We start from the raw sequence: 27,824 nt of genomic DNA on the forward strand, positions 1-27,824 counted from the left end.
CCCATCTAGGGATGTTCTTGGAGCTTTCTGACCACACTCCCAGCACCAGGCCCTGCCCATGAATACTCTCATCTCCCCCTGAATTCTTGCCCATCCCAGGAGGGGCCAGGAGAAGTCAGGGCTTGGCTCAAGGTCCGAAGCACTAGCCCACCCCTGCCCCTGAGTCCCAGATTCTCCAATTCCCACCTGCAGAAAGAGGAGTGCTGAGCTAGCCACCGGCCCACCCCCCACCCCCCGGGAAGGCCCTATACTGTTCCCACCTGTCTCTGAGTCTGTTTCTCTGTTCCACACAGCACAAGCCAGATCCCCACCGTCTTCACCCCTCTGAAGCTCGACTTCAATTTTGGAGCAGCACCGATAGAGGCCCGGCCCTCTGTGGTGCTCCTGGCCCTGAAGAACATTGGAGCAGTACCCCTGGACTGGTATGGTGGGCTTGGAGGGGGCTTCTGAAGGGCTTTGGAGACAGGTGTTGGAGGCCTTCTCTTGTTGGTGGTAGTCCTGGCTGCCTGATCTCTGTGAACAGTGGATCCCCTCATTGATGGGATGGGGAGGCCAGGGTGGGACAGAGCCTCAGTCCAGGGAGGCCAGGCCTGCATGGGGGCAAGTGAAGATCTCTGGTAGGGAAGGACAGGGACAGGCTGTTGCCGAGCCAGTGTCTGGGAGGATGACGTGGCTGAGCCAAAACACCTGGGCTGCAGGAAGGCTTGAGGCTGGCCGCGGGGCAGGCTGAACTTCTCCAGGTCACATGGGCACCGGCCTGGGGCCCTGAGCCTGCCAAGCTTGGCCCTTGCTGTGCTCGACTTTCTTCCCACTGGGGGCCCGAACTTGGGTCCAGTAAACATCCTGTGTCCATGCCAAGGCTGTTTCTTGTTCTTCCCCCCTGTCTCTGCCACGCGTCTTGATTTCCTAGTAAACTTCCTTTTGATGACTTCTAACTTTTCTTGGCTAAGCAGAGGTGAGAAAGAAGTGTACCCATCTGGGTCAGGCTTGGGAGAGACAGTCAGGGGCCCAGCCTAGGAAAATATGTTGGGGGGGGGGTCCTCTGTGATCTCGGGAAACTTCCTGCCTGAGCAGAGTCTTGGGGTGTGTGGGGGCAAAGTTGGGGTGGGGTCTGCATCATCAGGGGTGCACTGGCCGTCCTTACTCTCTGGATCATGCTGCCCCTCCCTGTGGTGGGAGCAGCTGGGGAAGATGGCTCCCTAGGTGGCTCCTGTCTGAGAAGGGCCAGGACTATGAGTAGCTGAGGGTTTCTGGCCCTGGTGACTTGAGGAAGCTTGGCAGGCAAGACTGCTGGCCTGGTGGGGAAGGCCCGGGGCCCGCCTGAGCTCCAGATCTGCCATTCACTGGGCTCTTCGAGTGGCCAGAAGCCAGGCCCTACAGGAAAAGTGGCGTTAGTCTGTCCTGGCACGGCACAGGGTATTTTGGTGGGGATTATGCATGCAAGTGTGTTTGTGCAGGAGCAAGCCAGCTCATACTCTCTGTGGAGAGAGTCCAGGTTGCTGGAAACTGAGGTGGGAGGAAATCCAGGCAAGGTGCCCGCTGAGCTGGGCCCATCCGTCAGGAGATCATTTGAGGTCCAGGAAGGCAGTCCGTGCTTCTTCCAGGATTCCAAGCACAGCGGACTTTCCTTGGAAGGCTTGACTCTCCTAGGCTTTTTGTGTTGTTGTGTTTCCTTTCAGTTTCTTAGAAGGCTATTTTTGAAAATTCTAGCTGGTCCTGCTGAGCTCATAAAGAACAGACTGAAGGTTTTATTCTTGCCAGGACCAGTGAGAAATGGGGAGTGTGGAGTTGGCCTAGAGGTGGCAGCAGGCAGGACAGGGTGAGAACCCCAAGTGGGAGGGGGAGCACCAGAAGAAATAGAAACCCCATAGCAGCCATTCTCCCTCCGGGTCATCTCCTCTGGTGCCTTTGCTCCTGGCCAGGGAGACGGAAGGCCTTAGGGACAGCAGATATGCTGGTTAACATCTTCTGTTCTCTTGTGCACTCATTAAGTCCTGGCTAAATGTTTACGGGGGGCTTCCTAGGTCCAGGCTCCAGACCTGGCCCTCAGAATCCAGGTGCCAACAATTCCAAGCCTGGCCCTCTGGGTGCCATAGGGGTCTGGGGCAGGCCAACTTTTTGATGCAGGGTGATGTGTGCTAAAGAAAGCTATAACTAAGCTAGACCTGCAGCCTAGGGAGATGAGGCAGAGAGACTGCAAAGAACCTTCCAGACAGAGGGCCTGGAACGTACGTGGCTAAAAGGTCTCAGAGTGGCTGGAGGATTCATAGGGAGGAAGGGGCCCAGGATGTGGCTTGGGAGGCAGGCAAGGGCCAAGGCATCGGGACCTTGGCATCTTTTTAAGAGTTTGAACTTCTTCCTGAGGGCATTGATGGTGATGTAAGCAGGGATGGGGGACAAAGACATGATCTACGTCCATGACCTATCACTCCGGTCTGGGGTGCAGGGTGCAGGGTGCAGGGTGCAGGGAGAAAAACGGACTAGCAGCTTGAGGTGGGGGAACAGGAAGGGAGACCCACACTAGAAGACTGGCAGGGAAAGGGGGGTGGGATTATTGGGATGGGAACTGGGTGCAGGCAACGAGGGAAACGGAAGTGTCAGAACTATCGAGATAACCCTAAAGTAGCAAGATCTCCAGTTTTGCAGCTGATCAGTATCCCCCCCACTAATGAAATGACAAAAACAGTTTATTCACCTGTCAAAAATCACAAAGGTGTTGGAAGAAAAGTGAGAAACTCCCCAGGTCCCATTCCACGTCCACTGTGCTGGGGTGATGAGGGGTGTAGAGTGGGCTTTCACACTCAGCACTTGGACAACGTACACACAAACACAGTCCAGGAGTTATTATATTTCTCTTGCCTTTTTTTCACAGTAATGGCACAATACTATACATAATGATTTCTGCTCAGCATTACACCAATAACATTTTCACTCAACATGATGCCAGTAACATTCTGTTCAGCTCAATACAGATCGATGCATACAATTCTAACTCATTCTTTTTAATATATTGCATAATACTCCCCAATATGAATGGCCCTTAAGTTATTAAGCTAATCTCACACTGGATGACATTAGTTGTTCCCAGTGCCTTTTTTTTTTTTTTGCCACTACAAAGAAAGTTGTAATAAACATCTGTGTATGCGTGCACACGCGTGCACAAGCATGCATTTATTCCTACAGGTTAGTTTCCCAGGAGGGAATTTCTGAGTCAAAGGGCATGAGCTGCTACAATTCTAGTTGGCCCTGTCAAAATCCCTACAACAAAAGTGGTAGCGGTTCCTTCCCTCCCAATGTTTGAAGGTGTCTGTTCTTTCTAAACTTACACAGCATTGAGTGGAACTGGTTTTTTTGTTTGTTTGTTTGTTTGTTTGTTTGTTTTTGTGTGTATGTGTTTGGTTTTTTAGTTTTATTCATTTATTTTGAGAGAGACAGAACGAGCAGGGAAGGGGCAGAGAGAGAGAGGGGTGGAGAGAGAGCATCCCAAGAAGGCTTCGTGCTGAACAACCTCAGCCTGGAGCCCAAGGGTGAGCTCAAATTCACCAAACCATGAGATCATGACCTGAGCTGAAGCCAAGAGTTGGATGCTTAACCGACTGAGCCACCCAGATGCCCCGAGTGGAACTGTTTATCATGTTTCTGATGTGAAAATATTTCAGGTTGATTCAAGGGAGTCTTGATTTGCATTTCCTCCACTCTTTGTTGAGCATTTCCCCATCTGGCTGCTCCCTGTCCGTGCCCTCCCTGTCATGGCCCAGGTTGAGCCCAGTTCTGTGCTGTGCCTTTGTGAGTGAAGGGGTCCGTCTTTTCAGATTGTAACCTGGGGACCCATTTGCCACTTGTTTTGTCAGCTAGTGAGAGTGCAATATCTACTTTCCCACAATGTGAGGCATTTGGGGAGGCATCAATTCTATGCCCAGAACTTCTCCAGATTCAAGAGAGCCAGCCCTGCTGGGCCATCGGTTCTCTGCCCCTGTGCCCATGCCATCCTGGACACCCTACCTCTTAGGGGCCTCTGGTTGGTCCTGCCAGCATTTTTAGGTGCTTCAAATGGCCCTTCCTAAGAGCTGTGTCACACCAACCCCTCCAGGGTTAATGGTTAACTAACTCAAAGTTACCTACACAAAGTTACCTACACAGGCACTCCACCTGGACCCCTGTCACCCACAATGGAAGCCCTGACCTGACACTTTGTGTCACCAGGGACCTGCTGCTGTTCCCAAGTTTGGGGGCTATTATGAAATGAGAATCAACCGTAGCCACGTTTGCTCAGCTGTGCATGGGATGGCTTACCAAATTGGGGGAGCGAGTGGGGGAGACCTCCATCCATCCCATCTGGAGCTCAGAGGTCCCACCTCTCTGTTCTAAGAGGCTTCAGTCCTGCTCTGTACCCCTCTCTCAGGGCGTTCCTCTTCCCAAGTGACCAGCAGATTGACCTGGAGCTGTGGGCAGAGCAAGCAGAGTTTGACTGCACTGAGCTGCACCAAATGCGTGTACAGGACAACTGCATATTCTCCATCAGCCCCAAGGCTGGGAGCCTAGGTCCTGGGCAAGAGCAGATGGTGGAGTTCAAATACAGGTGCTCCTCCCATGCCAGTCCTTACACTTCTTGTCCTGGAGATCCCCCTTTCCCTTGGTTCCTGGAAGAGCTTGGCCTTGCACTCTGTGATTCCAGGGTACCCTAAGTGGCTGCTACCCTGGGAGGACCCTGCCCACCCACCGGGTGGGGAGGTTTGATTTTCCTCTTGCCCCATCACAACTCAGGGGTTTCCACATGTTCCCAGGGGCTGGCTGCCTCAAAGTCACAGGTACTTTGCTCTTCCACTTGTACCAGGGCTCAATAACTCATCCCAGATTTGTCTCCTCCCTTCCAGCCACCTGTTCATCGGCACTGATCGCCTCCCAGTGCTCTTCAAGGTGTCCTATGGCCGTGAGATCCTGGTAAGACCCTAGAGCTCCTCTTACCCTGGACACCGGAGAGAGGAGCAGGAAACCGTGCTCCCCCCTGGGGAGCTAGGGTCCAGATCTCTCTGTTGGGTGCTTCACTTCCTCCCAGGGAAGGATGCTACTCATGGGCTTTCTATTTCCAGCTAAATTTCATAGGTGTGACAGTGAAGCTGGAGCAAAAGTACGTGCACTTCACCTCCACTAGCCATCAGTTCATCCCTGTCCCCATCGACGACACACTGCCCCCACGGCAGGTCAGTAGTCTACATTGTCCTGGTTACCAAGAAGCCTAAGCATTGATCTCTATACATCAGCATGTATAAAGGTGACAAAGACCCTACCTTCAAGAACTCCTCACTCTACCAGGTGGGGCTACAAGTTTGAACCCTGAGATTGGGTAATTGGGAGAGAGCCAAATCGAGACGTTTCTGCTTCCTGGTGCCTAGTGCTAAGCCCTTTGCCAGACCTCGTTCCCCTGCAAAAGCAGAGGGTTCTCTCCTCTAGCAGAGGATTTTTCAAACTTCTTTGACCATGAATCACATTAACGTGTTTTGGATAATAACCCAGTAAGTACATACATCACATACCAATTGAAACATAGTATCACAAATCCATATGCACCCTACTACATGCAAAGTGTTCTGATGTCTTCCGTTTTTATTTTATTGCATTCCATTTCTTACACACTGGACATGACCTGCTAAATTAGTTTCCTGACCTGCTCACTAATAGGTCTCAGCCCCAGTTTGAAAATCACTGCTGCCAAGAAGGACCTCTTTCTGTTAATCCTCAAATAAGTTTTCTAGGTGTGCAGGATGGTTTAGTGTTGGTCTGACTGTATTTCATGGACGCGAGACACACAAAAAACTTCCATGCTGTTCCGCCATCTTGGCTCCCTCTCCTTGAAGGACCTCTTTCTGGAGTGTGAAAAACAAATGTGAATCCTTGCAAAGCTATAGAATTTTCTGTATTAATTGGAAGGAATTGAGTTCCTTTGCTCTGAAAATGTACATTGGAAATCTCCCAGAGCAGGACATAGTGTTTTCTCAAACATGCCACAGCTGAGAAATTTCTAACCTTTTAGAAGTGCTTGTATTTCTGAGCAGAGGCCTCTGGTCATCCATCCTAGAGTCAGAGGAATGGGCTTTCTGGACCTAAAGGGGGGGGACCCCGAGCCCCAAGCTCTGTTTGATTTCCTATACCACCCTCTACTCTACTGGCTTCCTGGGAGGCAAAGACTCTTGTGCCCCCTGGAGAGCTTTCCAGAGAGACTAGACCACTCCCCCATGGCCTTCAACATAGATGATGGAGAATGCCCCCAGATCTGGAGCCAGGAGACCCAGTTGTGCCTTCAGCCAATCTCCACAACCATGGCCAAACTTCCTCTGTCATTCATGAGATGATGACAGATGGTGGTCTGGACCTGCAAGAGGGCAGCGGAGATAGAAATGAACAGATTTAATTTACATTATGGAGGCAGAATCTTTGGGACTTGCTGGGGCCAGACTTGGAAAGTAGGAGAAAGGGAGGGATTGGGATGTATTGAATTCCTAGTTTGAGCATTTACTGAAAGGAGACACACTGCATATAGAAATAGGCTTTGTAGTGAAGACTTTGGTTTTTTACCAAATTGTAGATGCCTATGAGACAATGGGGGGGGGAGGGGGCTTGTCTGGAAGAGGTTGGATACCAGGTCTGGAGCTCAGAGGGTGACCCAAGCAAGAAAAATAAAATCAGCATATTCAGGAGCAGTTGCTGATAAAGATGAGGGGGCAAGACCTAGATCCAAATGAACTGTTTATTCTCTCTGGCTTCCATTTTCTTAAAATGAAGGATTGGACCAGAAGATGTCTGGTTTCTTCCAGGACATTCTGTGATTCCCACACTTCGGAGTTAGCCTTGAGGAACGTTATACATTCCTTACACTCCCTTATCTGCCTTTAAGCAGGACTGCCTCTAATGGTGGACATGAAAAGTGTTAGGTGGTTAGAAAGAGAGCCTAGAAAATTCTAAAGAGTGAAGGGTGCATGCGTGGCCAATTCTATAAATTTTAACGCTAGAGACACAAGCATTAGTGTCCCCTTATGCCTTGACAAAGGTAAATTTAGAGGGGAAAAAAGGATTACAGAGTATCTTAAAGTGTCACAGTCTGAAAATACAGTTACATACTTCTTGGGTGATCAAGCCACAAGGGAAACCCAAGGTAGTTAGGGGGCTCTGGGGCTGTAAGGGTGACATCATGGAGATCAACCTGCCCTCCTATAGCGGACACAGAATCCCAGGCTGTCTGCATTGCAGCCCTGAGCTGATGTGTGGAGACTTCACTCTTCCTGCCCCTCCCCTTACAGATTTATGAGCTGTATAACGGTGGCTCAGTGCCTGTGACATATGAGATCCAGACCAACATCCTGTCACAGGTTCAGGAAAAGAATTTTGATCACCCTATCTTCAGCTGCCTCAACCCCCAAGGGGAGATCCAGCCAGGCTCAACGGCCCAGGTCTTGTGGATCTTCTCACCGATTGAGGCCAAGACCTACACAGTGAGCAGCAGCCTGGGCTAATTGAGGGTGGATGTTGGAGTTGGCCTCTTCAGCAAGCCTTGCTCTGACCAGTCCCTTCCCCACCCTCCTAACTTCCCAGGTGGATGTGCCCATACATATCCTAGGATGGAACTCAGCCATCATCCGCTTCCAGGGAGTGGGCTATGACCCCTATGTCATGGGGGACACAGCCCCCTTCCACAACATCTCCTCTTGGGACAACAACTCCATACATTCTAGGCTGATGGTTCCTGGACAGGTAGGGGGAAGGGAGGTAGGAAGGCCTGAGGCCTAGGAGGAGCCTGAAGGCCCTGGGGTGGCCAGTGGAGGGATAGGGAAGCTAGGAAGGAAATGTGATGGAGGTGAGAGGGAGGGTTGCAGAGGTAAAGCCTGGAACCAGCCCTCCTCCAGATTTAGGAGGCAGCACTGGTTCAAAGAGCGGCTTACCCTGCCATCTAGTGCCCATAGGAGTTCCTGCTCAAGCCACTCCACCTGCTGCAGGGCCCTGCATCCTGCCCTCTTCTCTGGACATGGGGATGGGGATTCTGGAAGGGGTTGAAGGAAGCTCTCCCATTTTAGGGCTGTGAGGTGTTATCTTCATACAGAACAGTTCCTCCCCTCGACCTAGATGGATTTTGCTATAAGACATCTAGGGTCAGTAACACCATCTTTAGTTCAAACACATCTCACTGTTGGGAGGTCTGACCCATTCATTCATCCACCCATCCATCCATCTCCTTCCATTGACCCACATGCCCATTTACCCATCCATGTAACCATCCATACTTCCATGCAGCCACCCAGTCATTATCCACCCATACATCTGCCTGTTCACCCTTCCACTTTTTGGACTCTAACTGCATGAGAAGCACTATGAAGGCCCTGAGGACACAAAGAAGAACCAGGTAAAGTCCTAGCCCTGGAGGCACTCAGGCTCCAGGCAGAGAAAGTGCCCCTTCCATGTGGCCTCAGTTTTTCCAGATACTCTGTTTTGTTCCCAGTGAAGAAGCCAACAGATTGAAGGATTGAAGATCCCCCAATTAATTTACAGCCATCCTTTCTCAGCCCTTCCAAGCCTATTTTAATGGTCAAAATCATAGGCTTTAGAGTGAGATTGGGTTTCTCCCAGCCTGTAAGAGATCTTTGGAAAAATTATTTATGTTTTCTAAACCTTAGCAGGACATCAGTAAAATGGGTACAATAATAATACCTATATCACAGGACCATGGTAAGGATCAGATGCATGTGAACTGCCTACCATGGTACCTGGCCTGTTGAAAGCACTCACTAACTGGTAGTGGTTGCTATGGTTATTATTCCTTCACCTTCCAAGGTGGCTGTTGTGTTGTCTCCACCAACAGAATGTCTTCCTGTCCCGGTCTCATATCTCTCTGGGAAACATTCCTGTGCAGAGCAAGTGCCGCCGCCTTCTGTTCCTCAACAACATCTCTAAGAATGAGACCATTGTCTTTGAGTGGCAGCTGAAGCCTCTGGACTTTGGGGAGGTGAGAGTCCCCTGTTTCCACAGAATCAGAGCCTCTAGCAGGGCTCCAGACCCACCCTATTCTACCTCATCCTATCCCATCTTGTTTCATCTTACCCCATCCCACCCAACTTCCCCTCACCATCCCACCCCAGGCCACCACACCATCCCATCCCATCCCGTCCCATCTTATTCCATCCCACCCCATCCCATCCCATCTTATCCTGTCCCACCATCTCACTCCGTCCAACCTGCTCCACCCCACCTCATCCTACCCACCCCATCCCATCCCTGAAAATCTCCAGAGACCTCCCTTCCCCAAACAAACAGGTGTTTGTGAGTCCCATGAGAGGGAAGGTGGCTCCTGAAGAGACAATCCCATTTGTGGTGACCCTGCAGACCTCAGTGCATGCCAGCTTCTACAGCATAGACCTAGTGTGCAAGGTAGGACCGGCACCAGAGAGAAGCTGGGATGGCAGAGCTCCCAGTCCTCGGGTGTGGGGTGAGCTATGAGATCCCCAGACTTCCAGAGAGAGGCAGGGGCCAGCCCCTGGATGAGGGGGGCCCAAAGCACATAGACCCTCCAGACCTTGGCCTTCACTGTCCTCATCCTGGGCTACAGGTGCACCAGCAGGAGCTCCTGAATCAGTACCATAAGGAACTACAAGAGTGGAAGAGTGAGGAGGTGCGGCAGAAAGTGGAATTCACCATCACAGATAAGAAAGTAAAGGTGAGGAGGCCAGAGTGGGCCTTGAACACCACAGATCTTCTGACCGCCTTACCAGAGGGGTCAGAGGTAGTGATCTGAGGTAGTCTTACATGCAAAACTGGCCAGCCTGCCCTAGATTAGCTTTCTTTCATTAGACGAAACATAGCATCTCCCCAGGAGACTCTCTTCTGGGTACAAAAACCTGGCTGACCATTCCCTGCCTCATGTAGCCCCAGTATTTAATGGGTGCCTGCTAAATGCTGGGACCCAGGGGAAACAAGACAGAGCTCACCCTCTGCTGGAAGACAGTGTGGTATAGTGGGTTCAGGTGCAGACTCTGGAGACAATTTGCTGAGTTTTGATGCTTGGCTTTGATGATTTCTAGCTCTGGCATCTTGGTCAAGCTATTTAATTATCTTAATTCTCTCAACTGTAAAATGGGGATAATATGACATCTGGGATTGGCTTCAAGATAGCCCAGAGTTGGGGCCCAGACGAGACAAGATTGGCCATGAGCTACTGATTTTTGAAGCTGGGTGGTGGATAATGGAAGACTCTTTGTACATTCTCTCCACTTTCCTGTACATTCGAAAATTTCCATATTAAGAAGGTTAAAAATAAAAGTTTAAAAAATATTTTTGGATGCAAGAAAAATAGTACCTGCTTTGCAGCATTGTTGTAAGGATTAAATGAGGTCATACAAGAAAAGTGCCTCCAACAGTGCCGGGCACCAGGTAAGCATGTGCTAAACATGGCTATTAGTATTTGTAGGAAGAGACTGATAATAAGCATGAGACTAAACATCCATCTTAGTTCTTCCTCTGGTTTCACAGCCCCCCTGTGCTAGTATTTGTGCACCTTGATCACCTCTGTCCTTACCACACTGAACCCCCAGGGAAGCACTGCTCCCCTCTGAAACTGTGGCCCAACTGTGAACGCAAATCATGTCTTGAGGGTATGGGAGAAGGGATTTCTGAATTACATCTTAATGAGGGAGGGTATTTTCTTACCACACCAAACCACAAAGCTCCAAGGCACAAGGACACGCTCCCTTGGGACAGCCTGCACATGTTTGGTGGCATGTTCTTTCTCTTTCCTTCAGTTGGGTTATCTGGTTTTCCTTGTCTGCAGGCAGACCTTCCTTAGGGAAGGTCCTGGAAAAGGGTGTGACTGGGAGTTGGGTGGGATCAAGAGGGCGGCAGATCCTGGCATTGGCTTTAGGCCCTCCGTGGGTCAGCAGGAAGGGTAGGAAGAGGGGAGTCCCTCTAGGCGTCTTATATCCTAAGCACAGGTCTCTTTGCTTCCACAGAGAAGGGCATATTGTACAGCCTGTGAACCTGTGAGGAAGTACAAGGTGAGGTCCTAAACCCATCTCCTTGGGATAAATTGAAAGATCCTTCTTTGCTTCCAGAGATACCTCCAACTGCTGGCCCAGCTTCCTGAAAGGAAGGGGTCACAGCCCTATTTGGCTCTAAAGGCCTGGTTGGGAGCTAGGGACCCATCGGTGATGGGAATGGAGTCCCAAAACCCCTGTCATCCACATCTCCCCCTTTTCGAAGACGCTGCCCCCCATCAAGAATCAGCAGCCTCTCAACCGGCCTGCCAGCTGGAACCTTAAGATCTCAAAGGAGGAGCCATCCTGGCTGTGTCCCCAGCTGCCCTCGCCAGGCATACTGTGCTTGGGCCTCACTGCCCGTGCACACGCCACCGACTACTTCCTGGCCAACTTCTTCTCCGACTTTCCCCGCCACTTCTTACACCGGTGAACTCTCAGGGAGGGAGGGGTCTCTGCCCCCTGGGGAACCTCACTAGGCTTCCTGCCCCACCACCTTCTTTCCTTTGCCAACTTGGAGCCTCTTCAGATCCTGTGCCGACTGAGGTTTGGGCTTGGTTCCCCAAATGCAGTAGCACTATATTCGGGCCAAAGCCAGGGCCTGCCCCAAGTTCATCTATGTTCTCATGACTGCATCACCACCACCATTGCTCATGACCCCACCCCCAGCATGGTGGCTTGCCCAGACCACTCAGAATGTCACGGCCTGTTCCAGGGAGCTGCCAAAGAGAAAATGCCCCAGGAAGGAGTTGGCGGCTTCTGAGGAAGAATCCCCTGACAAGTGGGCCCCTGTCTCCAAGCAGGAGAAGCAACTCCTGGTTGACTGTCTCACCGCCATCATCAGGTGACAACCCCCGCCCCCAGACCCTCATCACCACCCTCATCTCTCTGCACTCATTCAGCCAACTCTGGGTTCCCCCCATGGGCCCTGAAGTCCCTTCCTTTCTTGAAAACTAGAACTTCCTTACAAGGTCCTTCCACTGGTGGCCCCAGGATAGGGCAGCTCTAATGGAGCTGGCTAGAGGAATCCTCAGGGCTGGATCTTAAGTTTTGTCCTGTCCATGGCTGGTAGATAAGGTCCAAGTCAGTTCACTGTTTACCCAGGATTCCTGTCCCTTGTTTGTGTGACTCTGACCTCCTGGCTCTGTCTCTAAGAACCCACGGGGCCCAGAGGTGCCTTCCTCCAAAGAAGGGATAGAGGGGGCAACTAAGAGGTCTCCTTCCCTGCTTAGCACCCATTTGTAGACATAGTAGGCAGGCACTGCCCCTTGGGGAACACGGAAGTCAGAGACCCACAGGGGGCTGCAAGGCCTCTCAGCAAGGACCTTCTCTTCCTCCCTGCTATGCAGGGGTCTGCTAGAAGACAAGATCTTCCATGAGGCCGTGGACCAAAACCTGGTGGAGAAGATACCTTACTTCTGCCAGTTCTGGAGTGAGCAGTCAGCCAAGTTCATGGCCCAGAACAACAGCCTACACTTAGCGCCAGTCCTGTCTCCATCCTCCAGCAGCTGGGAGGAAGACAAAGGCAAGGAGCAGGAGGAGGACGAACTGAGCCTGGGGAAGAAAGAAATGGAAGAAGAGGGGGAGAAGAGCGAAGAGGAGGAGGAAGAGCTGGAGGAGGAAGAAGAGGAACAAGAGGAGCTGGAAGAGGTGAAGGAGACAGGCAAGAAGGAGCTGGAGGCAGAGGAGCTAGAGAAGGAAGAGAAGTTGCCCTGGATGGCGATTGAGCCCACACGGCAGCACATGTCCCAGGAATCCCTGAAATGGCGGTGGCAGCAGCAGCTGAAGGTCATAGTGAAGGAGGAGCAAGAGCAGGATGAGAAGGAGGCGATCAGCCGGTGAGGAACCAGAGCCAGGCGAGGGTTTGGAGGGCAGCTGTGCACAAAAGGATTCTGGGAGGCAGTGGTGTGCTGGGGCCAGCCTCTATCTGCATGCAAGGCTCTTCCCAGCTCAGTGTGCACTCCCATCTCTCTGAGCTGAAGGCCTTCAGGGGGTATTTACAGAATGGCGATCTGAGATTTACTTTTTCCCTCCAAGACCTGGCTATTAACATTCACTAGCACATCATCTCCAGGGGGTAGTTCTAGTCTCTGAAGTCTCTTAAATGGGTTTCTAGAGGCCAGAGAAAAGCACCACCTCTTCTGGTAGGTCTTTCCCCTGGGGCTGCTCTGGGGGCAGCTTTCTGTCTTTGTTGGGATTCCTTAGGCCCCACCTGGTCCCTTCGGGACCCTCCCACCGCTGGGTGCCTTTTCCCAAGCCTGGCCCTGAGATGAGATGGGGCCTACAGTTGCCTGGGTTCGGATTTCACCACTGGCACCAGCCAGTGTAACGTTTGGCAACTTGGTCCCTTTTAAGCCCCAATTTGGGGGTCTGTAAAATTGGGACAAGGATGCCTTATAGTGTTGGAAGGGCAGGAAGTTAAATGAGAATCCACGTAGAGCACAGGGCACACAGTATATAGCACAGAGGAAGCGGAGAACGCGAGCGCTGTAGAAGGCGGTGTTGACACCCGTGTCCCCGCCACTCGCAGTCTCCCGGCGTTCGCCAACCTGCAGGAGGCGCTGCTGGAGAACATGATCCAGAACATCCTGGTGGAAGCGAGCCGCGGGGAGGTGGTGCTCACCTCCCGGCCGCGCGTCATCGCCCTGCCCCCGTTCAGCGTTTCCAGGTGGGGGCGCCGACTGCGCCCGAAGGGCGCGAGGGACGGCAGGGGCGGGCAGGCTCGGGCCCGAAGCCTCTCTCCAACGCCTTACTGGGGCTCTCTGCCTTCCAGGATTGTGACTCCAGACTTGCTGGCAGAGCCGCCCCTCGGGCTGCATCAAGCAGAGGTGCCCCGCCCGGTGGCGCCGCCCCCTACCAACACTCTGCAGATGTCAGCGCCCCGCCCCACGGACTTGCTGCTTTAAGGACCCCCATCTCCACCGCCCGCCAGTAAAGCATATAGCCTTTTTTTTTTTTCCCCCGTATCTGCCTTGACTTTATTTCCCCGACCTAGGAGGAATTCTTGCGCGCGTTCTGGGAGGGACAGATGGTTGGAGTGGCTGAGGTGGACTGCAGCGACTCATTGCAGATTTGGATGCTGGAAAGTTGCGCCTCTCCGCTCCACATCGCAGCTGGGCGAGAGTTCCCGCCGCTCTCTGCCGGGCGCTGGACCTGGTTTGGCCAGTGGAGGGCGCTTCGGGCGGGGCCTAGCTGGCCTTTGCCTGGTGGACAGGAACTGAGCGCCCGGCCTAGTCCGAGCAGCAGGTGGCCGCGCGGCGAGGTGACCACCCCTCCCCTTTCCCTGTTGCGCCTGCTCCGAGGCTGGGTCCTTCCATCGCCAGCCCTTTATCAGCATCTGCCGGGCTCCTGGGGCTCTGCTAAGAGCTGAGAAAGAAAGGAAACCAAGGCACGTCGCGGAGGGCTGAGCTAGACGCTGGGACGCGGGTGGAGGTCACAGCTAGCGGGCCACAGACCCTACTAAGCGATTCCCATCGTGAATCTGAATCACCAGCCTAGGGAGTGTCTTCGTCCCCCAGGATACCCACCTCCCCTCCCACTCCCCCTAACCTCCTCCCGGCAGCCTCTATCCTCTGCTCCTCCCACCCCCCCACCCCCCAGAGGCAGGTGGGTGGAAAAGTGACATCTGGTGTTGTTCCAGAGGCGCCCAGGTCCCCGACACCCCCCCTCCACCCCCGCGGCCAAGGCCTCCAAAGAGCTCAGGCCCCAGAGCCCTGGCAGGGGTGGGGAGGGGGTGGGGGCGCTCCGCCTCCTCTGAGTCAATATTTGCTTGGAGCAAACGGGCGCCCCGGACAGGTGTGTGTGCGTGTGTGTGTGTGTGTGTGTGTGTGACTAGGGGCGGGGACTGAGCAGGCCGTATAAGGGCGCGCTGAGCCCAGAATCCCGCACAAGCTCGGGGGAGTGGGCTGGGGACCAAGCCAAGCACGGCCCGGCCAGGTGAAGGGTGGCCAGGAAGGGAGGGGCGGACCAGGTGCACACCTGCGGTGGCCGCCCCGGCGGGCGACGTGTCAGCCGCAGATGCGCGCAGGTGAGGGCGGCGGCTAGCGGAGCGCTGTGTGGCACTGTGCTCTCGGAAGACCAGGACAGGAGATCACCAAGGGCCACAGCCAGGCCCCGGGCCTTCCGCTCCCGCCCCGCGACGAGCCCCTCGCACAAACCGGACCTGAGCGTTTTGTTCGTTCGGCTCGCGTGAGGCAGGGGTGGCCTCTCAGCACCTGCCCCGGGGCCGGGCCCGACCGCCACGCAGGCACCTGCCGTCGCCGCCGCCGCTGCCGCCATACGGGTCGGAGAGGCTGCGAGCCGCTCCCGGGGAAGATCCGGCTCCCATCCGGCCCCGCCCGCCCTGCCTTATCCTGCCCGCAACTCCGGGGCTGCCCGGCTCGATTCCGGGTAATATGGGCCGGCTGAGCAGGCTCCACCGGGTGGCATAGGGGGCTGTGGCCGAAACAGGAGCCCTTCTGGAGGTGGAAGCCCAGCTTCTAGTCCCTCTCTGTCCCAGCGACCTCTCTGGCCTTGGGCAAGTCATTTCCCAGCCTTTCCTCGGTTTTCCTGTATGTTCAGAGGGGTTGGTCTGGCCTTCGGCAAGGGCCTCACCAGTCCCCAGATCCTGGTTTCAGGGCTTCTAGCAATAATGCTGAGCCACTTACCTGGGAAGTTGGAGGCCTTAGAGGGATTGGATCATTAGCTGTGAGGAGGTGTGGAAAATCAGGGTGGGGGAGCTAGAACCAGATGAAGATCAAGTCTGCCCCTTCACATCTGTTTGGTGCTGACATCCTGAGGGTTCGCCCCCTGCCATCTCCCTGGCCCTTCTTTCAGTCTTCCCATGTCTGAGACAGACAGACAGACAGATGGAAAAGGACAAATGGGGCCTGGTAGCCCTTGCCAGGGGGGGTCCCCAGGCACCACAGCCAACCACCTTTCTTAAACTTCATAATCCCAAGTCTTCCTGTTATATGCAGCTGGGGGTGAGGGTGGGTCTCAGTGGCCCTCATCTTAAGTGGGAGTCCACGGGTCATTAGCCACAACCAAACCTGAGACAGCCGGCCCCTCTTCTGCAGGGAGTCAAAGTGTTAAGATCTGACATGAGGGAGGGGGGTGGAGATTGCCTTAGACCCCTGGTGTCCTGCCCCGGAGAGTCTAGAACTGAGGGTTCCACACACAGCCTGAGGTCAGTGTGAGCCCTTAGCTGAGTCTCTGTCCTTTCACTCCAGGTGTCTGTCATTCCTCCTCTCTCAAAATTGATGGTGATGCTGGTCTAGCCCCAGAGAGAGGGTCGTAGGTGGAGGGAAGCCTCCTTGGATAGCAGTAAGGAGCTACAGTTTCCCCTTAGGGTGAGGAAGCATCATGGGGTAGGAATTGTACTCCCAGACAGAGGTAGCCCCCAGTGAAAGAGGAGAGTGAGGAGTCACTGGTCCCTTCCAGCTCCATTTTGGATGCTTCTGGAGGTGCTGGCTTGTCCCCTCCACTTGTTCCCCCCCCCCCCGTCACCCCCACCCAACTACCCGCAGGGCCTTGGGATCTGCTGAGTCCTCTGCACAGAGAAAGGGAGGGGGAGGGGGAGGGGATGAGATGGCTCTGACAGATTCCAGGCAGTTCTGGGAGGGGGTGGACTGCAGCAGCCCCAGGGAGGGGGCATCCATGGGTCCCCATGCTGGGATATGTGCAGTCCCCATCCTGGCCCCCCGACCAGGCTTCTGTCCTGGGCCCAGCCCTCTGCTCCTTGCCTGGCACTGAATGATTTGCCTGTTAGGGGCCTGACCCGGCACTGGCACATCTTCCCTGTGTCGTTGAGGGCTTCCTCTTCCCCTCCCTAATCATGGAAGGGGGTGAAAACTCCCCACCTTTGGCTGGGATTCCAAATCTTGGGGCTGCACAATGAAGAGCTCTCCCCCTGAAATGACTGCCCCACAGTTAAGGGGGGGTGGGGTGGGAAGAATTAGGCCAGCAGCGGGCAGGCCACCAGAAGCCGTTGTGACTGAGAGCCACTGCCTTCCCCCCCCCCCCCAGGGCCTAATTTCCCCCAGAACTCCACTCCCAGTCCCCAAGACCCGCATTTCCAGACCGGGGCCAGGGAACGGGCCTCTCGTCCAGGTCCCTCCTCCCTGCCTGGCCAGGGGCGGAGACTCCAGGCGCCAGGCTGGCCTGCAGGTGCGGGGCTTGGGAGGGGGGGTGCTCAGCAGCTGGCGTTTGAGGGGCCCCCTTACCCCTCCCCCTTCCTGTTCCTAGCCAGAGCCTGCTTCCTGTCATCCCTGTCAGCACCCCAGGCGGGGGAGGGGACAGGTAGTGGAGGAAGGGGAAAGAGGGACTGAGCAGTGGGAGTGTGGGTGGCGGTGGGATGGGAAAAGCGTGGAGGAGAAATGTGGAAGGGAGGAGGAGAGCAGAAAACACAAGCAGGACAGAAGGATAGACAGAGGGTGCAGCCCAAAGGGATGGGAGACACAGGGAAGATTTCAGGACGGGGAGGGGGGGAACTGCAGCCCTCCCATCATCCCCCTGTGAAAGCCAGAGCTAGAGAGAGGGCAGAGACAACCGGAGAGAAACCAGAGAAAATGGACGGAGGCACAGACACAGAGGCAACGTGACGTAACAAGAGATGCACAATTCAGAGAGATGGAGAGATTCCAAGGTGCCAGGTCAAAGGTCAGGGTATCGAGAGGTGGAAGGCACAGTGTCTATGGAGGTAGGGGTCCACCATGTGAAAACAGCTTCCAACCCCACATTGCGGGAAATTACCCCCAAGAGAGGAGAGACAAGTGGCTTCTATAGCCAGGGCTGGGGGTGGGGCTGATACCCCTCTCTTGAGAAACCCATCTTTCCCCATTAAAGGGCAAAAGATGAAGAGGGGCAAGGCTCTGGCCCTACTGGGCACTGAGCAGCAAGGGTCTTGGGTCTGACTCCGTCTCTGCCCTTTTCTGTCTTGGCCACAGCTGGAGAAACAGACAGCTGTGGCAGCTGACCAGCCCCCTGCCCACCTGCTGGTTGTGACTCAGCCTTGGAACCTCTGGATGCAGAGGGTACCCAGGGTCTATGTGAGAGTCAGGGGACCTGGGAGTGGAGGCACCAGTGGGGGGGGGGGGCTCATACCCAGGTGCTAATCCCCATCCGGCCAAGGCAGAACCAGAGCCTCACTGACCTTCTTAGAGATTAGTCCCCATGGCGACCTTGGCAACTCGCCCCCTCACTCTGGCTAAGTGTGGGGGGTGGTGTGCAGAGGCTGGGTGGGGCGGGGAGAGAGCCTTCCTGAGGCATCACAGGATCACAGCAGTCAGGGTTGTGGAAGGAGGGCCCTTCCAGGGTCAGCAGTTAGTACAAAACTGGGGCCTCAAGAGAGGGAATGACCTGCCCAAGGGCACCTATAGAGCCAGAAAAGCCTCAGACCCGAAGTCAGGTCCCCAGTTCCACTCTCAAGTGTTCTTTCCAGAAGAGCAGAGGCCTGAACAAGAACAAAGGACATTAAGATACACCCCCTTGGACCCTCCCCACTCATGATCTCCTAAACTGAGATCAAGGGCAGAGCAACTTGAATGAGGTGAGGCAGGAAGGCTCTCCCTCCTGAGTACTAGGCTGGCTTCCACAAGGCCAATGTGGAAAAGGGGATGCAGATCCCAGAGCTCTGCCTGCTGCCCTGACTCCTCCCTCCAGCCCAGCCCAGCCTGCGGGTGTGGGGGGCGGGGGAAACCATGCCGCAAAGCCAGTTATAACCACAACCACAATGACAGAGAAGCTAACATTTATTGGGTGCATATGGCACGCCAGTTCTGTGCTTTACATGCACCTAAATCTTCACCACATTTTTTAAGACTATTGTCCCCATTTTACAGAGGGAAAAACTGAGAAGTAGAGTGCAGCTTATACGCAGGGGAGCTTGGGTTTGAACCCAGGCTTTAGCGCAAGACTCCAGAGCACTCTTAACCCTTCAGTGTCTGTACGATCAGGGGCGGGTGACACCTTCTCTCCTCCTCTCCGTGGCCGTGGAATGGGATACGTGCATGTGTAAGCGAAGGGCGTACTTGTACTCCAACACCCAGCACAGAGTGGCACACAGCACATTGTATTAAACGTTTGAGGAATAAGTGAGCGAACAAGTGTGTGCCCATAAATGAGTGTGATTTGGAGGGGTCTACTGAATCCTAGGAGAGTGTTCACATGTGATGCCTGCCGGATCTGTCTGCGTGCCTGCAACTGTGTGAATGCATGTATGCACGTGCCCTCTCCCTGCCGCCCTGTGTGAGCCCCATCGCTTTGCGTCTGGTGAGTGGGTGGTAGTGGGCGGGGCCTCCCAATTCCCCGGATGGTAGCCAGCTCTTCACCCTACTGAGGGGCAGAGAAGAGGGGCTCTGTTTCTAGCAGGGTAAGACAATGAGTATGTGGGTGGGGCTCCCGCCCCGACAGGACCCCCCCCCCCACTCTTTTGGGGCCAGCTGTTGGACCCTGCCTGAGTTGAACTGATCTTTCACTCAGTTATCTCTGTCTCCCAGGAGACCAGATCTCATAGCCCCAGGGAAAGTGCCCTTCTGCCAGTTCCAGGCTCTAGAAGGGGGAGTGGGAAGGGGGGGGGGGGAGGCGAGGCAGAGGGTGGGGGAGTGGGGCCGCAAAGAAGAGGCTGGTGGTGGGACCAGGGGAGGGAGGGCCCCAGTCACAGAATTTGCATCTTCAGTCACCAAAGCCCTGACTGATTTCCCAGTGAAATGAGGTGGGAGCAGGCCAACTTGAGGAGAGGACATTGGCCACTGGGTGCTTGCTCTAAGCTGCCCGGCCATACGGAGAAGTCAGGCTGTTCAGGGATGGGTGAGGGAGATGTCCCTGGGGATTCTCAGGGCCTTTACATGGAGGGAATAGAGACCTGGGTGGGACCCCAGGATCAGGTTGTTTCTTTGTCAGATCTGCATGCACGTCCCCTATGGTATGGGTATCTGACTGGGGTCTGAGGGCCTCACAGGTCCTTAGAACACAGGACTGAGTCTGCTGGTTTCTCTTTGGGATCTTCAGGTGCCTTGTGAGATTTTGAAGAATCGTGAGGAAGGTGACTGAAGATTTCTCTATGGGACTGAAAGTCCTCATAAGAGAGGCAGGGCTGGATAGGGTGCGGGTAGGAGTTCTTTGAGGCTGATGAGATCCCTATGAGATCTTGAGGTCTCCTGGCAGTGTAGATCTGGGGACACCATTTTATTTTTGTCTAACTTCCCCCTCCATGCCCAAAGGCTGAGGCTGTGGATGCAGAGGAGGTAGGGGTGAGGGTGCTGAGCTGGCAAACAAAGCCACCTGTGCATCCATCCTTCAGGAAGCTCTGAGCGCAACTGAGCTGGGAAAACAAACAGGACCAGCTGCTGGGGGGTGAGAGGGGGCTAGGAGGGGATTGGGACGGGGTGGGGGGACGCTGGGGGGCTGGAGCTGGACCAGAGAAAGGAGAAAGGAGGCTGGGACAGGGGTCCATAGCACAGAAAAGGGACAGGGATCCCAGAGTCCCATTCCAGCACATGAGGCAGGGCCACCTGACAGCCCCTTCCCCTCAGTAGGTCATTCTTCCCTTTCTCCATGACTTCGAGGCCCAGAGCCAGGGAGGGGTCTGGGGGATGTGGGGACCCTGAGAGAGGACTAGGCAACTGCCTATCGGTGGTCTTGGTGGGTGTGCCTATTTCTGAGAGAGCCGGGCACAGACATCTACAACTAGGGGGAGCAATGAATGGGCCCTACACACCATTTTCCTGATGAGGAAACTGAGGTATGCAGGAGGGAAGAGGCTGGCTAGTGCCTCACAGCTTCTTAGAGCAGAGCCAAAAGCCGAATTTAGGACTAGAAAAGGGGCGGTGTCCTTTTTCACCCAAAGGGTCTCCACCCCCAAATCCCATCTTGATTCCTAATTCTAATTTGGATCTCAGCTGTTATTCCTCCCCACTACTTCCCTGGCCTGTGAACACTCCCCCCCCCCCCCGCGCGCGCCCCTCCTGTAGAATGTGGTTGACCAGCTGAGAAACTGGAAACTGCCCACCTAGGTGGAGCCCCAATCTCAGGGCCGCGCCCAGGACCCCCGCCCCAGCTCCCGCAAACACACTGTCCATCTCAGAGACACCGGCGCACCTTCGAAGCTGACTCCCAGCGCCAGCGTCACGGAACAGCGCAGACGCACAGCCTGACGCACTCGCCACCCGCGCGCACCGCCCCTCCGACCTCAGCCCCCGACCAACTCCCTCATCCACCTCACCCCTCTTCGCCCGCTTCCTCCGGCGCGTCCCGCCCGCGCCTCCTGGTGGCCGAATCCAGAATTTCTGATAGCGATGGAGGAAGAGGGAGGGAAAGGGAGGGAAGGAGAGATTCAGGTTCTCACCTCCCACCATGTCCAGGCAAAGTCCAAGGGCCAGGACACGAAGAATCCAGGACTGGCTCTTGCCTCCCTCGATAGTTTGTACTTCTTTATGGATTTGGGGAAAGTATACCCTATTTGTGTTTCTCCAACCACTGCCCACCAAGGGTAGGGAATCAGGGAATTGGCATGGTTCTGACCCCGTCTCCAGTCAACCCCATATGGTCGTCCTTGCTGTGACTCAAATATTACTAACTGTGCTTTACTTCTCAGTTTTAGGGCACTTTATTCTTCGCATTCACCTTCACACACCTTATGATCCTCAATAGCTATTCCTTACCAATGAAAAGAGAGACCCAAGGGAGGCTCCAGTGGCTCCCAGCGCTTGTTCTCAGCACTCCAGAATTTGTGTATGTGTGCGTGGGGGGGGGGGGGAGTTGGTAGAGTGCGCAAACCATTACCCTAGCTCTCTCACTGGGTAATTTCCTCTACTCCTCTTCCCCTCCCCCCAGACATATGGCCCAGCCTGACCACTTTGTTGCCTCACTCACTCATGTTTTATTGAGCACCTACTATGTGTCCAGCACCATGCTGGGTTTGAGGATAACAACAGGACTGACACAGCCCCTGCCTCCTTAAATAGAGCTTACACTCTAGCAAGGGAGATACTCGGTACAGCCATAAACACACATAAACAAAAGAGGAAGACAACTTTAGAGTGACAAACGCTGTAAAGAAAATAGGGTGAGGGGTGCTTGGGTTACTCTGTCGGTTAAGCCTAGGGCTTCAGACGTCAGCTCAGGTCATGATCTCACGGGTTTGTGGGTTTGAGCCCCGCATCAGGCTCTGTGCTGACAGCTCAGAGCCTGAAGCCTGCTTCAGATTCTGTATCTCCCTTTCTCTCTGCCCCTCTCCCATTCCTGCTCTGTCTCTCTCTGAAAATTAAATAAAACATTTTAAAAAAACAGAAGAAAAGAAAACAGGGTGGTATGATGAATAGTAAATGCCAGGAACAGCATCACTCAGGAGGTAATAAGGAAGCCAGCATGCCAAAGTCTTTGACTAAGACACTCCAGGCAACAGGAACAGCAAATGGAAAGGCCCTGAGGTGGAAGTGAGCTTTTGGCAGTTGGGGGAAAAGATGGACGGTCAGCATGGCTAGCCTGCCAGGAGCTGGAGGTGGCTGCGTCTGGCCTATGAGTCCTTTTAGTCACAGGAGGCTGAGTGGCAAGAGGACTGGCTTTGGAGTCAAAAGGTTTAAATTCTAATCTTGCTTCGACACCGGTTTTGTGAATCTGGCCAAAGGTTGGCACACCCCTGACCCTCAGTTCCCACATCTGTATATCCAAGCCTACCGCTCTCCACTGTTGTTGAGTCTATAAAGAAAGCACTTGGCTCATAGGAGCAACAAAATATTATTAGTTCCCTTCTCACTCACCCCTCCACTTCTGCTGGAATAGCCCCTCCATTAAGGAAAACTCACAATTCTGCCAGAAGTCTTTGTGCCTCATTGAGAGCTACGATGGTTGGGACATTCCGCGGTCAATTGTGAGGAAATGTCCTCCCTGGAGCCTCCCTTGGGTCGTCAAGCCTTTCCTCCTCCTTCTCTCCCTCCCACACTTCTCCCCCACACACAGGGCGCTGGGAATGAGGGTAAGAGCCTTGGCCCTTCACTCCCAACCAGAGCTCTCAGACCCGGGAGCTCGGTGTGGCGATTGGGAGAGTCGCGCTGAGGTTGAAATATTCTTTCTACCTACCACAGCGAGCCACTTCCCTAGCTACTATTATTTCTAAGCGCTTCGTAAATCCGCGCCCTCCCTTGGGCGGTTCGCTCTCCCTGAGTTCAGCGCCGCCTCGCGGCGAGTCCTGCGGGTGAAAACTCCGGGACCGCAGGGCCGGTTCTGGGAACTCAAGCTTGGGTGGAAAGGAGCCACAACGGGCCGATCCTCTGGGGAAAAGAGGACTGAGGGGCGTGAGGAAAGTCTCTTGCGGAAAGTCGTGTCTACCCTCCCTGCCCAGCGTGGCCCCAAAGAGAGGCCTTGACCTAGGCCTGAGGAAGAGGCGGAGTTTAGACGTTGGGAAGAACTCCCCGCGCCCTCCAGTCAAGAATTGGCGGTCTTAGCCGGGCGGCCCCAGGGTGACCTGGTATCTCCATCCCTAAGTGTCCGGGCCAGGGAGGGCGCGTTCTGCCCAGAGCTCGGGTGCGCCTTGCCTGGCTCAGGCCCCCAATAAAGAAAAAGCGGAGTCAGCCTCAGCTGTGGCGGGCGCGGGACGTGTGCCTCAGCACTTTCTATTGTAATCCCGGAGGGCTGGGGCCAGATTGGTGGCTTTGGGAAAGGCCTCGGCTCCCCAGAGGACACCAGAACTGACCGCAGCCTGCCCGCTGACTCAGCTCCCCCCACCCCAGCGGGAGGGAATGCGGGGAGGGGAGGCGAGGCCGGGTATAAAGCCCCGCACGCCCGGCCCGCGCGCAGCCTCTCCATTTTTCCGTCAGTACCGCGCTCACCCACCCGGTGAATACTCGGTGCTGGGGCAGGGTTTCTCCGGGGCGGGGGAGGGCGAGGTGAGGGAGAGCCTCTAGCGGCCCTGGTCCAGCCCCGCGTTCCTCACCCCCAACCCGGGTTGGGCGAGCCTGGGCCCCGGATGGGGGCTGAGGGACGCTGAGCCTTTGGTCCCACCCTTCTCTCCCCAGCGGCATGAGCAGCGCCCCCGCGCCGGGCCCGCCGCCCGCCAGCCTCACGCTCTGGGACGAGGAGGATTTCCAGGGTCGCCGCTGCAGGCTGCTGAGCGACTGCGCAAACATCGCCGAGCGCGGAGGCCTGCGCAGGGTGCGCTCCGTCAAGGTGGAAAATGGCGCGTGAGTGATGGTACAGGCGCGGCCAGGCTGGGTTGGGGGCCGCCGGGCTCCCCTGGCCTAAGCTCCGAGCCTGGGACCTCAGCTCTCAGCCCTCCGTTCCCCAGACTGTTAGCCTTGCCTGTGACTGACCAACATGGGAAACCCCTTGGCCTCCCAGAACTCCCCCATGTGCCACAAGACAAATCATGTGAACTAAAAGGATAAAGGCGAGAGGCAACCCTTTGTGGGAGCCCCGTGAGATGGGCCTGAACCCTGAAGGGGTTCCCAGTGTAGTTATTTCCTCCCCAGAGTTTTTCTCTGCGCAGCTAGATAGTTCTGCACTTGGTGTAACAAAAGACGCTAAATCTCTTCCTCTCGCTCCATCCTGGTCTCTGAGAGCCTGGGGCGCTTGGAGAGCTGAGACCTCTGATTATTGCAGGTTGTTGTTATCACAGATTGCCACCGCAGGTTGGGGGGTTCCTACACCTACCTTTGCAGGCACCTAAATCCTCGAGGTAGGAACCGTTGGTAGGTGATCTTCAGACCTGGAAAATTCCTTTCATCCTGGGGAGGCTAAGCTGGAAGCCTGGATCCCTGAAACCCCAGATAGCAGCTATATACGGTCTTTAGTTTTTCTAGAGGGGCCATATTGCCATGTGCTGTGTACGTCAGGGTAAGGACTTGGGGTTGGAGAAAAAAGATGGGGTTCTCAGTCTTTTCGATCACAGTAATCAAGGTGGGGACAGAGGAAGGAGTGAGCCTGGGGCAGATGCCTCCCAGCTTTCTTTGTCTTTCCCCAGTTGGGTGGCCTTTGAGTACCCTGACTTCCAGGGACAGCAGTTCATTCTGGAGAAGGGTGACTATCCTCGCTGGAGTGCCTGGAGTGGCAGTGGCGGCCACCACAGCGACCAGCTGCTCTCCTTCCGGCCAGTGCTCTGCGCAGTAAGCACAGCCTTCCCCTTCCCCTTCTGCTTCCTACCTCCTCACTCCAGACCCTGACCCCACGATGACACCTCATAAAGGCTGTCCATACAGTGTATGGGAATGTGTAAACACAGTTCCTAGATGAGTGGTAGTGGCATTACTTCCAGAGCCAGAAGAGTCCCTGAAAGTTGGGACAGTGGACCTCAGTCAGGTGCCAAAAAAATCAGCACCACGGACAGCACCAAGCCCATGCATGTCTTGAGCACCCATGTTCCTCACATCATGTCGTCCACACCTGTTAAAGAGTGCTTCTGCCATCACACAGTCCTGTAAGGTTGGGACGGCTGCTGTTAGCCTCATATACAGGTATGGAAATGGGGCTCAGAAGGGCAAAGTGACTTGCCCTCGGACACAAGGGTTAACGTGATGAGACTAGAACTCAATTCAGGGATCATTGTTGAGAAGAGATCAATCTCTGTGTGTGTGTATGTATGTGGGGGAAGTGTTGGCAATGAATCAAATGAATCACTGGACAGGAGGATCTCACTTCTCACTTGTGCTGACTTAGGTACCCTACTGTTGAGGCCTGGGGCTGAGAGGTAGAGGGCAAAGAGCAAATGCTGACTCAGCCTAGCTTCTATATTCCAGGAGGGGAAGGCCCTAGGACTATGGAAGCCCAGACTCAGCCAACACTGATGCATGGCCTGTATGTTATGATTCTGCCATCTGGCACCCCTCAGTTGGGCCTTACCCTATGAGAGGCTGTTCCCAAGGTGCTGCACAGGGGATTGAGTAGTCAATGAGGCCCTTAGGAAAACTGCCTTGGTTCATGGGCCAAATTTCTCTCAGGTTCCCTGATTTTCCTTCTGCAAAGAGGTCCAGATTACAAGATGCTCTCTAGTCCTGACATGGAAGGGTTTCTGGGAAACCCTCAGTCTCACCATCTCAACCCAAAGCCATAGAAGGGACTAGGCGAGGGACTTCTGAGCCTCCCAGCTTCCTAGCCTGCTATGGACCTGATGGAGTGATCTTTGGGAATGCTTGTGGAGCCAAAGTGTCTGCAGAGCTTGTGTTGGGTGGCAAGGTGGGGAGAGTAGGGCTGAGAATGTACCCATTAATACCTCTTTGGAGGGCCTAACCTGACCACTCCCACCTTCCTGTGCTTCAGAATCACAGTGACAGCCGTGTGACCTTGTTTGAGGGAGATAACTTCCAGGGCTGCAAGTTTGAACTCAGTGATGACTACCCATCCCTGCCCTCCATGGGCTGGGCCAGCAAGGATGTGGGTTCTCTCAAAGTCAGCTCTGGAGCGTGAGTCCCAGGACTGGAACAGGGAAGATGGGAAGAGAAGGGAGGCAATGGAGACCAGGGAGGGGGGTTGGGAAAGGTGATGGGGTGCTAAGAGACATAGTAAAGAGATGCTGAGTACTGGGGGACCAGGAGAAGTGAGATGATGGAGACAGACTGGGGGGGGGGGGCAGAGAATAGGAGAATAAGAGTCAGAGAGCCAATGTGGGGCTAGAGCAAGGGATTTTTAAAAAGATGGATGAAGAGGCAATGGAGAGTGGGAATAGGGGAGAGAGATCATTGCAGGGAAAATTGAAGCAATGGCATTGGAGCTAGGGGCTGGGGCTGCGAAAGGGGGGCTGCTAATGGGAGACATTGGTGGGGGTGGGGGCAGAGCCTGCTCACCACCCTGTGATCTCACTGGCCTAGGTGGGTGGCCTACCAGTACCCAGGCTATCGAGGCTACCAGTATGTATTGGAGCGGGACCGGCACAGTGGGGAGTTCCGAAACTACAGTGAATTTGGCACACAGGCCCACACTGGGCTGCTGCAGTCCATTCGAAGAGTCCAGCACTAAGCTCCACAGCCCTGACACCTCCCATGAGGACCCTCAATAAAGGTTCCTGAACCTGCCTGCCCCTCTTGCCTCTTTCTTGGTGTCTTGCGTTGTGATCTTCATCCTAATCCTTCTGAAGGTCCTTCCCTGTCAACCTGACTCTTCCCTCAGGCTTTGGGATTGTTGACTATGAAGCATAAACTGGCTTAGGATGTATGTGGCTAGATCCCGACAGGGCTGAGAAAATGGCTGTTAAGAACCTTGGGCATCCTGTTAAAGACAACCAGTCCCACACCTCTCCCTGATAAAGGCCAATCAGCTTGGTCCAGGTGTACCATAGCACACACATGGTGCCTTTGCCATCCTCTGGTTTGGGTGCACACAGTCCTATCACAGCGCTCATAGCTGAATTCCACCCACCTGGGCCAGGCACCAGCATGCACGGCAGGACCTACTTAACCCTATGTGGAGCTCAGTTGGATTCTTCTCTAACCCCCCGGAGTTTGTCTTCTAGCCTGGCTCCCTATCCAACTGAGTAAAGCCTGCACCCTTTTCCTAGCTTTATAGAATCTCTGTCTGATAGAGAAGCAACACTGTAAAAGGATAAATGAGTGGGAAATTCCACTGCTTCCCAGGGCCTTTGAAAGGGGAGACTTTCTCTCAGTGGAACCCCAGACCCTTTGTCTGAATAACAATCCCTTCGAGACATTGAGCTCCAACATTTACAAAGCATTTTTATGGACCTCCTCTCAGCTGTTCCCAAGAACCCTCTTCATTCTTCCTCTCTCTCCCCTCTCTTCAGAGGGTTGGTCAACTGCAAAGTCTACCCCACAGCCACTGACCACAATAAGCCTGGTTTCTGGAGTGGTGGCAGAAGACCATAGCCATGTAGGGGCTGAGTGTGGTAGC

At 54.5% G+C, this 27,824-nt stretch overlaps 2 protein-coding genes and 1 long non-coding RNA gene across 11 annotated transcripts in view; all 3 read left to right on the forward strand.

The window, feature by feature from the left end:
* CFAP65 (cilia and flagella associated protein 65) overlaps nt 1-13,968 on the forward strand; it is a 35,792-nt gene extending 21,824 nt beyond the window's left edge. For 8 of the 9 annotated variants that reach the window (XM_058704500.1, XM_058704535.1, XM_058704486.1 and 5 more), the window contains 15 exons: nt 294-422; nt 4,403-4,579; nt 4,875-4,941; nt 5,091-5,201; nt 7,296-7,487; nt 7,588-7,746; nt 8,849-8,992; nt 9,301-9,414; nt 9,593-9,700; nt 10,989-11,033; nt 11,239-11,441; nt 11,728-11,856; nt 12,362-12,850; nt 13,543-13,680; nt 13,786-13,968. In XM_058704500.1, coding sequence (XP_058560483.1) covers nt 294-422; nt 4,403-4,579; nt 4,875-4,941; nt 5,091-5,201; nt 7,296-7,487; nt 7,588-7,746; nt 8,849-8,992; nt 9,301-9,414; nt 9,593-9,700; nt 10,989-11,033; nt 11,239-11,441; nt 11,728-11,856; nt 12,362-12,850; nt 13,543-13,680; nt 13,786-13,918 — 2,338 coding nt within the window. In that variant the 3' untranslated portion in view covers nt 13,919-13,968. Of the gene's footprint in view, nt 1-293; nt 423-4,402; nt 4,580-4,874; nt 4,942-5,090; nt 5,202-7,295; nt 7,488-7,587; nt 7,747-8,848; nt 8,993-9,300; nt 9,415-9,592; nt 9,701-10,988; nt 11,034-11,238; nt 11,442-11,727; nt 11,857-12,361; nt 12,851-13,542; nt 13,681-13,785 lie in introns of those variants that run through there. The other variant, XR_009255198.1, reaches the window with a different exon arrangement.
* A 1,251-nt stretch (nt 13,969-15,219) lies between these two features.
* On the forward strand, nt 15,220-19,096 carry LOC131497884 (uncharacterized). The gene is made up of 3 exons (XR_009255202.1): nt 15,220-16,342; nt 17,939-18,040; nt 18,833-19,096. It is a non-coding gene; the product is annotated as an uncharacterized LOC131497884 (long non-coding RNA).
* Nucleotides 19,097-23,720: 4,624 nt separating this feature from the next.
* CRYBA2 (crystallin beta A2) lies at nt 23,721-26,991 on the forward strand. Its single transcript, XM_058696586.1, has 5 exons — nt 23,721-23,825; nt 24,005-24,169; nt 24,949-25,090; nt 26,241-26,383; nt 26,789-26,991. The coding sequence occupies exons 2-5, from the start codon at nt 24,009-24,011 to the stop codon at nt 26,934-26,936; spliced, it is 594 nt and encodes a 197-aa protein (XP_058552569.1). The 5' UTR covers nt 23,721-23,825; nt 24,005-24,008; the 3' UTR covers nt 26,937-26,991.
* Nucleotides 26,992-27,824: the final 833 nt, after the last annotated feature.

This window comes from Neofelis nebulosa, chromosome 2 (assembly GCF_028018385.1).
Source record: "Neofelis nebulosa isolate mNeoNeb1 chromosome 2, mNeoNeb1.pri, whole genome shotgun sequence".
In the NCBI taxonomy this organism is placed as follows: Eukaryota; Metazoa; Chordata; class Mammalia; order Carnivora; family Felidae; genus Neofelis; species Neofelis nebulosa.